At 40.6% G+C, this 14798-nt stretch overlaps 1 protein-coding gene across 2 annotated transcripts in view; it reads right to left on the bottom strand.

The window, feature by feature from the left end:
• NTRK2 (neurotrophic receptor tyrosine kinase 2) overlaps positions 1-14798 on the bottom strand; it is a 200602-nt gene that overhangs the window by 35786 nt on the left and 150018 nt on the right. For both annotated transcript variants that reach the window (XM_042033716.1, XM_042033709.1), the window contains 2 exons: positions 10639-10811; positions 6981-7215 (listed from right to left, as the gene is read on the bottom strand). In XM_042033716.1, coding sequence (XP_041889650.1) covers positions 6981-7215; positions 10639-10811 — 408 coding nt within the window. The remainder of the gene's footprint in view (positions 1-6980; positions 7216-10638; positions 10812-14798) is intronic.

A 14798-nucleotide genomic window follows, 5' to 3' on the forward strand; every position in this document is an offset into this window, starting at 1 on the left:
TTGTCATCAGGATGCCATGTCCTGCTGCATACCAGTTTCTAAGTGCTGACATTGCAATGTCTTTTAGGAAGTCCTGTAAAATCATTAGGCCTAATTCTGCTTGTGATTATGTTTCTTTAAGTTCAGAGCTACTGCACTGACTTCAGGGCAGCTACTTTGGATTTACATCACTCAAGCTGGCCTATTATTTCCTGTATTGTTTCCAGTTGCATGAAATCATCTGTGCACGTCCTCCAGGGCTGCTGGAACCCTCTGTCCTCCCCAGCACTACACATGATGCAATGAGCCTCTGACGGAGGAGGAAAGCTGAGAAGTCCATGTAGGGAAGCAGATAATTTCCTTTTGAGCAATGGATGCAAAAATAGAAGCTAATAAAAAGCCTTCAAACTGTGCCTTCAAACTGTGACAATTCAATACACACACCTACGAGAATGCCTTGACAAGCTGCTTGACTTCCCAGTAACTCTTTCTTGTTTTCTTTAGTGCAGCCTCCTCCAAACTCCCACACACAGGTATTCATCTCTGTAGTGACAGCTGAGACCTGCAGGTGTTTGCTGCTATTGCCCTTTCAGAATAGACAGACACTTGTTCCTCACTGTAAACATTTGTATCATGGTGTTTGCCTGGCTAGTTACAGCCCAAATAATGATAAACCAGCCTTTTCTTTTTTTAGCCCCTTGCTGTCATGTATGAATTCGCTTCGCAAATAGGCATTAGGTACTGGAAATAGCTTAAGCAAGATCACTCTCTGGTGATTATTTTACTAGCCTTATCTTCTAGAAAATATTTCATAGAGTGTCACCAGAAAAGTATATCATGCAGTTTCCAGAAATACAGCACTCTACAACATTAGATTCATACATGAAGGGAGGGTATGGTTAGTGGGAAAGATGTTCTTTCACTCCTTTAATACTAATGTTATTTCACTGTTCTTCAAACTGCTACCTTGGCCTTGCTAAGGAACAGCAAAAATCAGAATCAGAACTGTTTGCTGAGGACTGTAACTCTCACAGGTGTCAAAATGGTTTCTCAAAGAGGTTGTTCACCTTTTTGATGTAGTGAGAAAGCCCAACATCTATGTATTTTTAAAATAGGCCTGGAATGGCAAATTCCAAAAAAACCATTAGTTTTTCTGGTAGTCTGACTGGAAGGCCAAGGACTGTAATAGCTTCTCCTGTCTTAACTGAAAGTGCATGGGAACCTATGTTTTAAAAAGACAAACATCCCAAAATACTTAATGTTAGCATTAAATAGAAATTATCAATAAAACATTAAGAAACAAAGCTGCAAAAATCTAGGAAACTTCCTTCAAACCTTTCCCACTCCATCAGCTGTTTATTTTTTGTACCCTGATTCTGTTTCTTTAGTTCTTTACTCTCCACCAATTCAGACAAGACCTGAATTCTAATTAAAAAAAACCCAAACCAAACCAAAACAACCCAGCCCCCAAAGAACACAGAAAAATAAAAAAGAAACACCAGTCTTTCTCAACCACTAGAGGTACAAAATGTGCCAGTATGAATTGCAAAGTCATTCAATGAGGGACTGAAACCAAAAACTTAGGAAAAAAGAAGGGATGTTCTTCATTTGGAAGGAGTGGAAGATGAGAGTGGCCCAGGGCACTGTCTGACAATACAGTTAACATGTGCCAATGACACAGGCTATGTGAGTCTAAGATGTACTAAGCAGCACATTTTCATTAAAGGCTGGGAGGTACCTCTAATCCAAGAATGGCAAAAATCTGATTTGGAAAATACCACTCACAGTTCTAGCAATACCTGTACCAGAAAGAGATACAGAAATTGCTATTTCACACACTGAAAGTCATTGGAGAAGGCTAGTGTTAGGAGAAAAAGAAAATGAAGACACTTTTTTTCCTGAGAGTGGTCCTTGTTTAACCCTCTAAAACAGTCTGGTAGGGGACAGGAGTACTTTCTCTAAATACAATTGAGATTTAAAGGCTGGGAAGGGAGTGGAATAATGTGATCAAGTAGGTGTCTATGGGTCATGAGTTAATTCAGGTTGCTGGATTTAAAAAACAAAAATTGCAGCTGTTAGGACAGAGAAGCTGCCGTGCAGCCTTCTAGGCAAAGCACTGGCAGCACAGGATTCTACTTACTTGCAACATCCACTTTGAGAGAAGGGGCTGTGTGACAGGACAGGAGTTAGAAATCCAGGCTTCAAAAACACAAGATTGCTGCTATCCAATTCTGTGGTATATCTGAGAAGAAGCCTGCCAGCATTTTGCAGGCTGCACCTTATTAACTTACTTAAGTCTTTCTTCAGGACTTGTCTTCTTGTTTTCCCTCTTGTGGTATGATTTGATTCTGGCTCATCTTTGGTTCCCACACTGAGAATAGACAACATGGCCAGATGTGCTGAGGGGCACCACCAAATGCAAGTTACACCACTGGCTGATGCAGCTGGCTTGGGCCCACATAGCTTTCTATAGGGTGCCAGTTAAGAAGGTGATTTTGACAGAAAAATCTGATGGCAATTGCTGTCACATCTTGCTGTATGTCAGGTGTGACTGACTTCCTAAGATTTCTCAGGAATTTTTGCCAAGCATTGTTTCTCTTTACGGGCTCAGGACACTGTTGAAATCTTCTCTTTTTCCCTGGCAGACTGGAATTTTATGGGGCTTGGTGTCTTATTTAGAAGGGGTCAAAGTACTAGTGAGTGTTGGTGTTTTCCCCGTAGCATGATGAGGGCCCAGGTTCTTGTTGCTCCTACACTTAACATCTACTGTGTGGCTTTCTTCAAGAGTGAAAGACTTAGGATTGGTGTGAACTGTGTCTCTTCTTCCAATCTGACATGCTCTCTTTAAATAGCAAAATGGGGTACAAAATGTGGAGAAGATATTAAAGAGAAACAGATTCACTGAAATTTACACTGAAATGCATCCTCTTAGTCTTCTGCCCCATCTGTGCCAGAAGTGAAGGAAACTTGTGAACCTCTCTGTAGTTTTAGGGGAAATTTGGTCTAAAGGAAGATAGAAACCTCACTAGGCCCAGTCTTTTGACAAACTTTTGAGTGGTTTGTACAAGCTGAGAAAAGGAGTCCATACTTTCTCCACTGTTCTTGTGCTGTTGCATAAAGGCAAGTAGGTTATACAATAGCTAAATAAGGATTACACAATTGAGCTCCATAAATCTAAATAAGAAACAGAATCTCTATCCTGCACTGGACAAACATAAAAATGGGGAAGGGTGAAATTCTGGTCCTAATGAAACTAATGGCAAAGCTCTTGCTTAGTCTGGTGAGATCACAGTTTCATCTGAAACCTTGGCTCAAGCCTGTAGTTGGCTGACCAGGCTGGATATTTAAAGCATATCCCTATTAAGTTTTCCAAGTACTGGGATAAGATGACTTCTGCTTTTTTCCAAGCTTTTTGCTTATGATTAAGAAATGATGAAATTATTTTAAGACCAAGTACTAAGCAATCACTTGCAAACCTGAACTGGAAGCCTAAAAAGGCCCTGATATATTATCTCTGAGTGCAAGAAAAAATAATAACCAAGTAATTCTTTCCATGCTTCAATGTCAACACTTAAAAGCACTGAAAGTTACTTGAAAGCACTACCTGGGTATCTGAGACTACGACAGGAAACCCAGACCTGTGGGGGTAGGAAATCAAACAACAAAATCCAAATATCTACAAAACAAATAAAACTCCTAATAAACCTGACACCTAAGCTCTTCAAGTAAATAACTTTGTGAATGGATCTTTTGTGCTATAAGGATTGCAGTGCAGCAGTGTTGCCGGAGCTATTTGGCTCACAGACCAAACCAATTACTTGACAGTTGTTCTACTTTGGCCTGGGGTGTAGAGCAGTTCTGAAAAGAAAAGCCATCGCAGTTTCTTCATGTCCCCAGGCTCCTCTGGTCTGACTATCGAAAACTATTGCTGTTACACTGGTTGTAGCACATACATCAAGACTTCCCCTACCTACAAGATTCCTGCATGATGAAAAAGACAGAAAAAAAGAAAGGAGTAGAAAAAAGAAAAGCTTGTGCAATCAGGGCCACACATCACATGTATTCCCAGCCCAAGGGTTAATTTGCTCCCCCTCTTCCCTGAAGCATCTCTTAACAGCTGAGCTGATTCAATGCAGAATGTCATTAACAATCTAACAGTGAACAATGACTTGGGATCATCCTTATCTTACAGAAGCAAGCTATAAATAATCATCTTGGGCAAATCTAACATCATGACTGAGTGGCAGGATCCAAAAAAAACAATTCCAATGTATTAAAACCCAGAGATGACGAACCATTTCTTGCAGAACTTTTTGGAATTGTGTAAATCTCTCCAACAAGCAACAGATAAAGCTGTCAGGGTTGGGGATGAATTGCTTCTCTGTGAGTGATTAAGCCTGAGCAGTTAAAAAGACTTAGCTTGCTATAAGCAATTAGGTATGGTAGGTCAGTGACATTCCAGTGTTATCACTGACTTAGGTCTGCCAAGGATGCAGTTCTCAGGTCAACCATCTGGGAATTCATTATTGCCTTGACTTTTTCATGACCATCTTCTGACCAGCCCACATATGTCCCAAAAAGGGCAGGCCAAAACTTCACAGGCTCAACTGTAACTTCCAGCTTTTATCAACTGCGAAATATGGTGGCATGGCAGTCTCTGGCTCTGTCCCTCCTCTGCACTAGTCAGAAGCCAGCTGGAACATGAGGGGCCAGAGAAATTATCCTTCTTGTTTTTCTTAAGTGTGTAGAAAAATCAACTACCTCACTTGAAGTTTCATATCCACCCACCACTCTGCAAACTTATACCACCAGTTTGCATGGGGCCATGCTACTTTACATCATCCCCTCTGACACTTACCTCTTTCTCCCTTCATTCACATTTGTGTCTTTCACTAACACCTCTCTACAATTACCTTTCCCATCTTATTTGTTCCTTCTCTCACATCAATGATTGCATCCTCTTCACACTACTGCCTCTTTCTTCTCCTTTGTTAAACCCTAGACCTCTCAGAATCCCTCACTGAACTCAAAAATAAGTGAAGATAAGGGAGAGAAGGAAAGAAGAGAGTGATTCTGTGTGAGAGATAGTGAGTGGGAAATACTGTGTATCCCTTAAATGAGATCCTTTGAGAGGTGCCCAGGTTACCCAGAATTTCCTCAACTCCTGCTTTTTCCAGGTCATGGGTGTCATTCTAAATTTGTGTTCCAGTGGGTAAAAGCTTTGCTTGAGTACTCATATGCAAGACTTGAAGATTAAATCCAGAGGTACATGAGCAGGTAAGCTGATGCCAGTCCGTACACCATCACATGCCTGAGCCAGGCCTCAGCTGTCTCCAGGAAGGCCATATGACTACTGAGCTTCTGCCCCCTTTTGCTGGTAGTTTTTATGCAACAGGGGGAGTTACTATTTTTTTTCCAAAAATAAGCAAAGCATATGTTCAAAAATGGTGCCTCTGACTGTAACAACCTTTGCAAACACGCACTGTTCTGCATATACATTCATTCTTAAGTGTAACAACATGGTAAACACTGAAGTATGAACAGACCCATGACTTCAGTCCCAACAAGTGGAGCAAAAATGCAATATGCAAAATCAGATCCAAAATCAATAAACCTTAGCCTCTGCTCACCAGTGTCCTTTAAAACACAGAGGAAATTATTACCATCCTGTATATTTGTTTTCAAGCTCTGAAGTGCATGAAGTCATGCTTGCTTCACATTGACCAAATAATTCAAAGTCCCAGTTTACAAAATAACAATATATAAGAGGAATCTGCATAATATGTTTACTAAATACTAGGTTTGCCTTTGAAAGGAAAGAAAATTAAGAGGGGAGGCTGTTACTTATGAGCTTCTAAGTAAACCAGCATTCAGCAGTAATTTTCAAAAGTCTAGCTTCCTCTATCCTGTCTGGCCTCAGCCAGTTGTAGAGACAATCTCTTCCCAGGCATCCCACCAACACTGATGGTGGGGTGACACTGTCCTTTACTAACACAATCCAAACTGAGTGGCTAAGAAAGGAATAACGAAAAAGGAATAAGGAATAAGGAATTCACTGGCAACAAGTCATGTCAGAGGCAGATACAAAACATGTGCTTAAAGATGATGAGTTTATTTCACAGGATAAACTCTAGGGTTTGTAAATTATCAGCTTGGCCATGGATTGCCTTCCCCAAGCCAGAAACACCTGACAGGTTCAGTTCCAATCATGAAATTACAAATGTGATAGCAAACAGGAAATGGTGTCAACTACGTGACTTACCACATAGCACAAATATGTCAACAACAGTGATTAATCTTCAGAGTTTGTTTATCCCAGCAATATTAGAAGGTCTTTGCAAAATTCAGATATCACTTTATGGCAACCAAGCTCAGGGAAAACAGTCAGAATGAAAAAGAGCAACATGTTACTCTTACCCTCTGCAAAACAACTCTTCAACATTAAGAAGTAGGACTAAAGCCCTAAGGGCAGGAAAAGCTTTCAGGTGCTCAGTATATAACAACTTCTCACCTAGTCTCTTCTTGAGTAAAATAACTGGTCACTGCTGCTGCCCAGTACTTACATTTCCTCTAGTTAACTGAAGCATTATACAACTACTCCCCAAAGTTACCATTTCCATTTTTCTTAGCAGTATTTAAGAACGTATTTTAATAGCTTCGAAGTGTTGGGCCAAATTTGATTACCCGCTCTTCCTTTTCATCTGCTGCTTCTTCTTCACTAAAGCCAAGAAAACATGCAAAATTTTTTGCCCAGAGAAAAAGACCTTTCTGTGATGTAGAATCTAAAACCAACACATATAAACAACAAAACATGAAAATCTACTCAGATTAACTCTCCAAATTTACCAAAACCTTTTAACTCAGAACCAGGTTCTCCATATGCTGGGCTCTAAATTACCTGACAGACAGATGGTTATGCATAAAAGCAGAATCAGTCACACCAGTGTGGTAAGAAGACTGAACAAGACCTAGCTTATTACTTATTACAGCAGTTCACTTACCCGATAGTAGTCCGTGCTGTACACATCTCTAGACATCCCAAAATCCCCAATCTTCACCAGTAGGTTTTCACCAACCAGACAATTCCTGGTAGCAAGATCCCGATGCACGAAGTGCTGTGATGCCAGGTAAACCATCCCAGAAGCAATCTGCTGGGCAATGTGAAGCATCTGGGACTGGGTCAGCTCAGCTGGACGGTTGCCTTCTGCCATCAGTCCTGCATCTGGTCCGTGTGCCCTGCACCAAAACACAAGCTGATAAACTGATCGGCCACTGTAAGATAGAGAGGTGAAAGGCATTAGTGAGCCTCAGCCCACACAACTCCATCAAAAGGGCTATAAATTCCTTGGTGAAATAGGTAAAAATTTGTATCTTAGCTTTTTTCATTTACTGTTTTTCTTCATTGTGTGAAAGATAAGTGGTGTGAAGAGCATTACAAACAGGATACATATTACTCAAGGAAATAAGGCATATGTGTTCACAACACCACCCATCAGAAAACACCACCTTTCTCCTGTTCCATTCTAGTAATCTTTTCTGGAGAAAGGCTGACAAACAAACCTGTTTGGGAACCAAGGGGAAATCTTATCACTCTGTAAGAATGAAAAACAATTGAGGGAAAGGCAATGAAGTGGCATGCATAGCATCACTTTTCCTGTGACTGGCACTCCTTGATTTCTGCAGGGATATAGGCCATTGACCCTTCCATCTTTTCTTAAACAAGAAAGAACTAACTTTCTTCTCCATCTGAGAAACAAGGGCAGCAATTTTAAATTTATACTTCTACTTTCCTACCCAAATGCTCAGCAGGAAAGGATTTTTGCTTATTTCATCACCAAGGGTGAATCCTGCCTGCGACTAGAATTCTTGACAATAGGAACAGAATAAAAAAAAAAAAAACTATTTGGAAAAACAAAACAGCTTCAGAAATATGTGGTTTTCAATAGCTAGCAAGTCCCTAAGAAACAACAATCAACTGATTAATGAGAATACTTGTATGCACTTCAGCAAAACCAGAGATATTTTGCATTAGGAAAACACAGTGAAGTACTGGGACACATGTGCTTCACCCGTCTTAACTACATGAGCTCTGGTATGTATGTACATCCTAGTATCTTGAAAATACAGATATAAACATTCATATGAACAATGTTTTACAGAAAGAATTACTACGTAATCCTTATCCAATCAATGAGGTCATCTGGCAATCACTCCTCATTTGATACAGCTTATAATGTTCTGAATATCCTTTCCCATCCATTCTATTTTTCTGTGTTTTCAGGAGCCTTTTTTAACTCCACTCCTGAAAACCATTCTTTCAGAAGAGACCACCTCTCCCCTTCTCAACAGAGGTGAGGCCGTAATTTGTCTCTAGGGTAAGGGCACAGGAGTTTGGAAAAGAGTTGCAAATTAATCAAAATCTGTGAGATCAAATCTGACACTACCAATTAGAAATATGATATTAAAATTGCCCCAAGGGAAGAATTTCATGAGCAAAGTGACAGACGCGAGAAACGAAGGAGGGTGTGTAGCATTGATGGGACTGCATCTGGTACCAGGCAAAGCAGCTCTCTGCCACAGGGTATGTACAGGCAGCCATTCATCTGTCTAGGTTGATGAGGGGAAATAAATGGGAGAATATGAAATCTCCAACTGAAACTCACAAGCAAATTCCTATTGAAAAATACTGTACCTTTATTCTGCATGGATTTTTTTTAGTAAGTGTTCTCAGACATGAACATCTGAGCCACTAAATTAGAGAACTTTTTGCTAGCCTCCCTGAGGATGTGGTCTGTATCTAATGGAATTTGTAGGTTATTCCTGACATTCCATCCAGCTTGCTTGTCCTCTTGGTGCTGGCCATAAATGAGGTGATCTTCAGTGTCTGCAACAGCCAGGAACATTGACAGATACTCTCTGCAGCCACATCATCCACTAGTCCACAAAGCACTGGGCAGGCATGAGTTTGAGGCTTCAGTCCTAGATCTGAACACCCTTTGGCTGCATGCAGGCAGCCAGGCTCATTTGGGTTAAATTTTCAGATCAATTTTTCCCCAACAGCCTTTGGTGGCGCTGCAGGGTAAGAAATACGGAACAGCCCACTTTGCTCTGAACCTCTGGTCTGCAGCACAAGCTGCAGAAAATGTGAGAGGAATGACAAATTGGAGCTTAGGTTTAAAAGCTTGTCCCAGCATAATCATTTTATGTTCTAAAGACAAGGGCTGATTAATAATTTTTTTAAAAGTGAAGGCCTAAAGTAGGAAATACACAGTCTGCTGAACTACTTTTCTGTACAATAATTCAAAATCAGAGTTACAAGGTAAGAAAAGGCCAATCAAAAAGAATCAAGGCATAAGTACTTCTTATGGAATAAGGAATTATTTCTCATCAGCTGAGAATCTCGCTTCTTCTAATGGAAATTCAGTGTTCTGAAAATGTCCTAGGATGGCATCTAGGGAAACTGCAGTTTTCTCCTGATTCACAGCAGAAGACCAAGCAGGCAAATGTAAATGCCCTGAATTCTTAAATATACATAAATCCTTTGCCAGAGAGATAATCAGCCTGAGAAAAGTAGTAGTGTTTGCTCTGCATCTCCAGTTCAGATCCCAGTTTCTCTGTCAAACCTGTCAGCCCTGCCGATAAGGGAGGATGCTAGTTGATGCCATTTGTTTTTACGGTGTGGCTATTTTTCCAACAGACAGTAGAAGGACAACAAACTCATTTCACATATGCTATCAAAAAATGCATAAATAGTGGCATTAGCAATCATAGTAATTTCAGTTATACAGAAAATATGAACCCATTTAATGGGACATCAGTTTTGATTGTTTTACAGCTTTGCTAGAGGTATCTTTCCAAAATGGTGGTACCCCTAGCTATCCTCAGCAGGAAAGACCTCCGTATGTTCAAATACCTTTGTGATAGCTATTGATAAAATTACACACTAGACATTGAAAGAACAGTCTCTTACATTTTTAACATAGGAGCAAATGCTATCTCTTAACTGTTTATTTTTATGTCAACAAGTCCAGGCTAGTAGAAACGGCATACATGAGGCCTCTGTTCATAACTTCCTGCATCATGGGTTACCTAGTTGTGAAGCTTAGGTATCATATATTTATTTATAACTGCTTTATTGCCAAATTTCAATTTCCTATGCACATTTCTGAACAGCTTTATGAAAAAAAAGCCCTAATCTGGACCCCAAAATATAGCATTTTCCAATTCACAGAAGTTTCCATGGCTCATGGTTTTCTTGCTGCAGATTTAAGGCAGTCTTTCCAAAACACTGAGAGGAGGGAAGAGAAAAGGGGTTAGACTTCAGAAGCTCTTTGCCACCTACGTGCTACCAGAAAGCCTGTAAGAAAATGATGCCTACTGTAGGATTTATAACCAAACATCAGAATACACTGAAATATATTGGAAACAACATTTCTTCGGTTCCCATTTGTTTGGTACAAAGCTTGATTTAATGGTGCTTCCAAAAAGGCAGAGAAACAGAGCCCCACATCCCAGTACAAAAGACGAGAGTCACACAATTTGTTTTCCTAGGTGTCAGCATTTTCCAGTGGTAGTTGTTAATTTGACATTAAATACCAGTAACACCTACCTTCACTGACCATTTTGGCTCAGAAGCACAATGCATGTTCATGGATTTACCTGAGGAATTTGTTAAGATCTCCATGTTTCATATACTCAAAGACCATGATGAGCGGATCACCCTCAACACAGACACCATAGAATTTGACAATGTGCTCATGCTGCAGGTTAGTTAGCAGTTCTGCCTCACGGTGGAAGTCCTTGCGGGCATTGTCACTGGCATCCTTCAGCGTCTGGTGGAGAAAATGAAAACGTAAGGACAGATGTTCACAGAAGGTAGGGAACATGTGGGACAGCCCTGTAAGGGTGAGATAAGGACACAGTACAGCACAGAGGATGGAGGAAGTACTTTTTTAGTAACTCTTTTAGAAATGCAGATGTGATCCTGAAGTGCAATTAAAAAATGGCAATACAATTTTCATTCTCCTGCCACATGTTATCCCAAACAAACACTTGTGTTGTAAGACAATGTATGAATACTCATGCTCTTGTTGTGACAAGTTTTTTCCAAACACAGAACAAATAAACTGATCTCATCCAAAAAATATACTATTACACAGCTGGTTTGTATCCCTTAGCATTTAACTCAAGCAACCCCTAGTATCCTGTTCATATTTACCTTTCTTGTTAGTTCTTTAAAATAAAACTGCTTGTTTAAAATATGTGGTTGTATGTGGGTGCATTCTTTAATGTATTGCTGATGTTAGCCCCTGTGGTGTGCTATACATTAGGTAGATTTACATTAGAGTATGTCTCTGGACCAGAATTTATAATCCGAGACTTCAGCCAGAAACTCCATTGAAATTGTGGAAATCTACTTACATGACTAAGACTAGGCATATGTATAAGTAACTGGAGGACAAATCCTAAAGTGATAGACAGGGAGGAAAGCAGATGCAGAGAGGAATTCTGGGATGTCAGCTTTTCTCATCCCCTTTTATTTATACAGCTTGCATATTCTAATTTTGAAGGAAATATATCAACACTGGATCAAATAGGAGGCTTAAATGTTGTAAAATGAAATAATACTAATTTAATTGTCACGCATAGGCAGTTTTGGAATTCTCCTTACCAACTACATTTCGTGAGCAAGAAAACACTTTCATGCACAAAAAAAAAAAGCGAGTTCTGACAGCAATTAAGTGAGGAATAATTATAATTGACAATAAACCACTAATAGACTCTATATTCAATAGGTACAATGGTTGCACTATGCTAATTCAAACAGTATTTTTAAAACCACAAGAGAAAGATGGCAAGTTACCAACATTCACAATTTATTCTTCACTGAAACTGCTGTCTGGGCTCTGTGCCTCTGGATTTTAACAATACCTAGGTTTAATACAATGGAAGATAAGACACAAAAGTAGTGGCAATGTTTTAACTAAGGATGCCTTTTTCCTGGCCATCTAGACACTTTATTTTCTATCTTGAATTAATATACAGAGCATGGGACCAACCACACTAATCAGAACAGAAACAGAAAAAGTTGATACTGTCCAATCATTCTGCACACAAACTGAGTTTTTAGCTGCAGTAGTCATGGTTTGTTCAAGCTTTTTCTCCAACAGGGACAATTCTGTCCACTTTTCTAGTATTATATGTATGCATGTGTGAAGAAGAGCCTAGAAGATGACTGTTGGAAAAAACCACATGCTTTACTTGTGATATCGCAATCCTGGGTCTTGAAAAATGAACAGCTACCATAATAAAATTCAGATGGGGGGACAAGGAGTAGAGCAGAATGGATTGCTATCTTCCAAGTTCAGGGGCTCTTCCCTGTGGATTTCGGGCTCTGTGGATCCTAGAGGCAAAAGAAATCACTCATGCCTTAGATGTCCATTCCCTGAGGAATGTATTTATGAATCTTAACATGCCTTCAGGCCCAGAATCCTTTTTCCAAAAGCTTTACCAATAATGATGCAACAAGGATACTGCATCATCAAGGCCTCGCTAGCCACGACATGTTAGTATACACAGATGTACCACAGATATCAAATTTGCTACCCACTATGGTCCACATACAATCACATCTTAACTGAGTGAGGACTGGAATTGAAGTGTTTTCCAATACTTCCAGGCTCTGGGATGATGCTTTAACATGATACAGGCACCAACCCACAGTCCAGCGCATACTATATATACTGAAATCGCTGGTAATTCTGTTGTCATTTGAGTTTCCTCTGTTGGTTTCATATATGGAGTGATTGGACTGTAATTCTTCTCAACAACAGAATTAAAAAAACATTTCATATAAAACGCATTTTTAAATAATAGCAATCTGGGAAAAAACCGACAGAGAGAAGTAGAGGCTGATCCTCTTTCCAGCAGGCTCTTTCCCTGGAAAGACAGTAAAAATGCTGACAGCTCTGTCCTGTGAGGATGGCATATTGTATATTTGAGAAGACGCTTTTTATCTCACAGAAACAGCAAAATTATCATATGACAGAGCAGTTGCCATGGCAATTCCACATTTTGTGTCAAACAGCAAAATGCAGGAAAGTCTAAAACTAGGTGAAACTCAGGCAGGGTTTCTACTACGATGGGGTGACTAGAATTTCTGTCACCCACCATTGCAAAATCTCCTCTTCATTATTTCATGTAGTGCACAAAATAGATACAATGCATGAGAGAGAGCTGGCACAGTCAGGCAAGGAGGAGACTGGAAGGTGAAAAAATTAGTAAGTATGCAGAATTTACATAGAAATGACATTGACTAATGCATTTAGCTTGTTCTCAGTGCAAGGAAAAGAAGAAAAAAACCAAAATAAAACCCTAAGAGCACAAAGAGAGGAAAGACATATTAATTATTATTATCATTACTGACAAGTATGCCAAAGCTCTGCATACAAAGCATGACAGGAGGTTTTCCCAAGCAGGATCTGAGATTCAATCACATGTGCTTTCCAGCCACTCAGGCCCACAGTTAAAGAGGAGGGACAAGCTTCCTTGGGAAACAGAGGGGCCCCTGGCTCTTATAGGAGCTCCACATCTGCCAAGTTCATCCTTGTAACAGTGGGACTACCACCCCACAATTACTCTCCTCCACAGAGTCCCTATCCAGGTATCTGCACTCTGTGTGGTCTTGTACTGGCCTGTGCTCTGCAGCGAGTGTGAACTGCCACCCTGGCACCACACAGCTGCCTTCATGGGCAAGTCAGAGCAACAGCAGGAGGATGGGGCTGTCGCCAATATCAGCAGGACTTGGTAGCCAAACCCTCAAGACAGCTACATGACTACTACCACTCCTCTCTATTGTTTCAGCCTTCACCTGCAAAATCATTGCTATGGCTTCCCATCAATATAAGAGAGCTGACTGGTACCTCTCCTCAAAAAATGAAAGGGTCATTTTGAGACTTCTCAGAACTGAAGATCTGAACAATGGGAAACCTTTGGTTTTCCTGTGCAGGTGCCATGGAAATATTCTTGATCTCACACACACAGCAGGTCTGCTAGCTGAGCAAAACCTCCCAGGGGAGCCAAAGGCAGCTGCTAACCTGTGCCTTGTCAGCCTCACCTCCCTCTCTGGACAGGCTAAGCTACTGTGAGACTATGCCTGGGGATCCAATCCTATGAGGAGGCAGTACTGAGCCAGGCTTGAACAAACACAGCAAAATGGGCCCTCAAAAAACGAGTAATTTTTCCTTCCTCCATCCTTTGTTCTCTAAAAGTGCCTGCAGCAAATGGTGTGCTGACATGATGTGCTATGGGGCAATGCTAGTACAATGCCCAGGCTCAGGTTTTGTCCTATGGAAAGTATTTCCTGTGTTGCCCCCAAAAGCCCACACTAATCAAAACCAATTTAAACAAATTGCCTTTCTCCTCTTTAAAGGAGCAAAAGCTCAAGCTCTTTGGTATTTTATGCTAAGCCTGATCTTTTTTATCTTTCCAGATTTTTCAGGACCTCTTAGCTCCTAAATAATTTGCTGAAGCAATGTCAGCATTCTGGATACCAGCTGGCTGAAAAGAAGGGGACATGTCGAGTTAGAAGGATGGATGCTCAGGGCCAGGCCTGAGCCATACAGTTTTCCAGCAACTGGAAGGCACAGGGAGCCGACAGAAACCACTAGCCAACCTGACCCACATTGTGCAGGTGAGAGGGACCAACACGTATGCCTCAACATATGTCACAAATGAGGTGAAGAAAATTCTTATAAAAAACTGTGTTGCCCTGTGCCCAGAGAAGATTCACCCGGCACTCAGGGCAGAGATTAGACTGC

This window comes from Corvus kubaryi, unplaced genomic scaffold, assembly GCF_017639235.1.
Source record: "Corvus kubaryi isolate FWS band 111438036 unplaced genomic scaffold, C.kubaryi_AGA036_p1.0 37357, whole genome shotgun sequence".
NCBI lineage: Eukaryota > Metazoa > Chordata > Aves > Passeriformes > Corvidae > Corvus > Corvus kubaryi.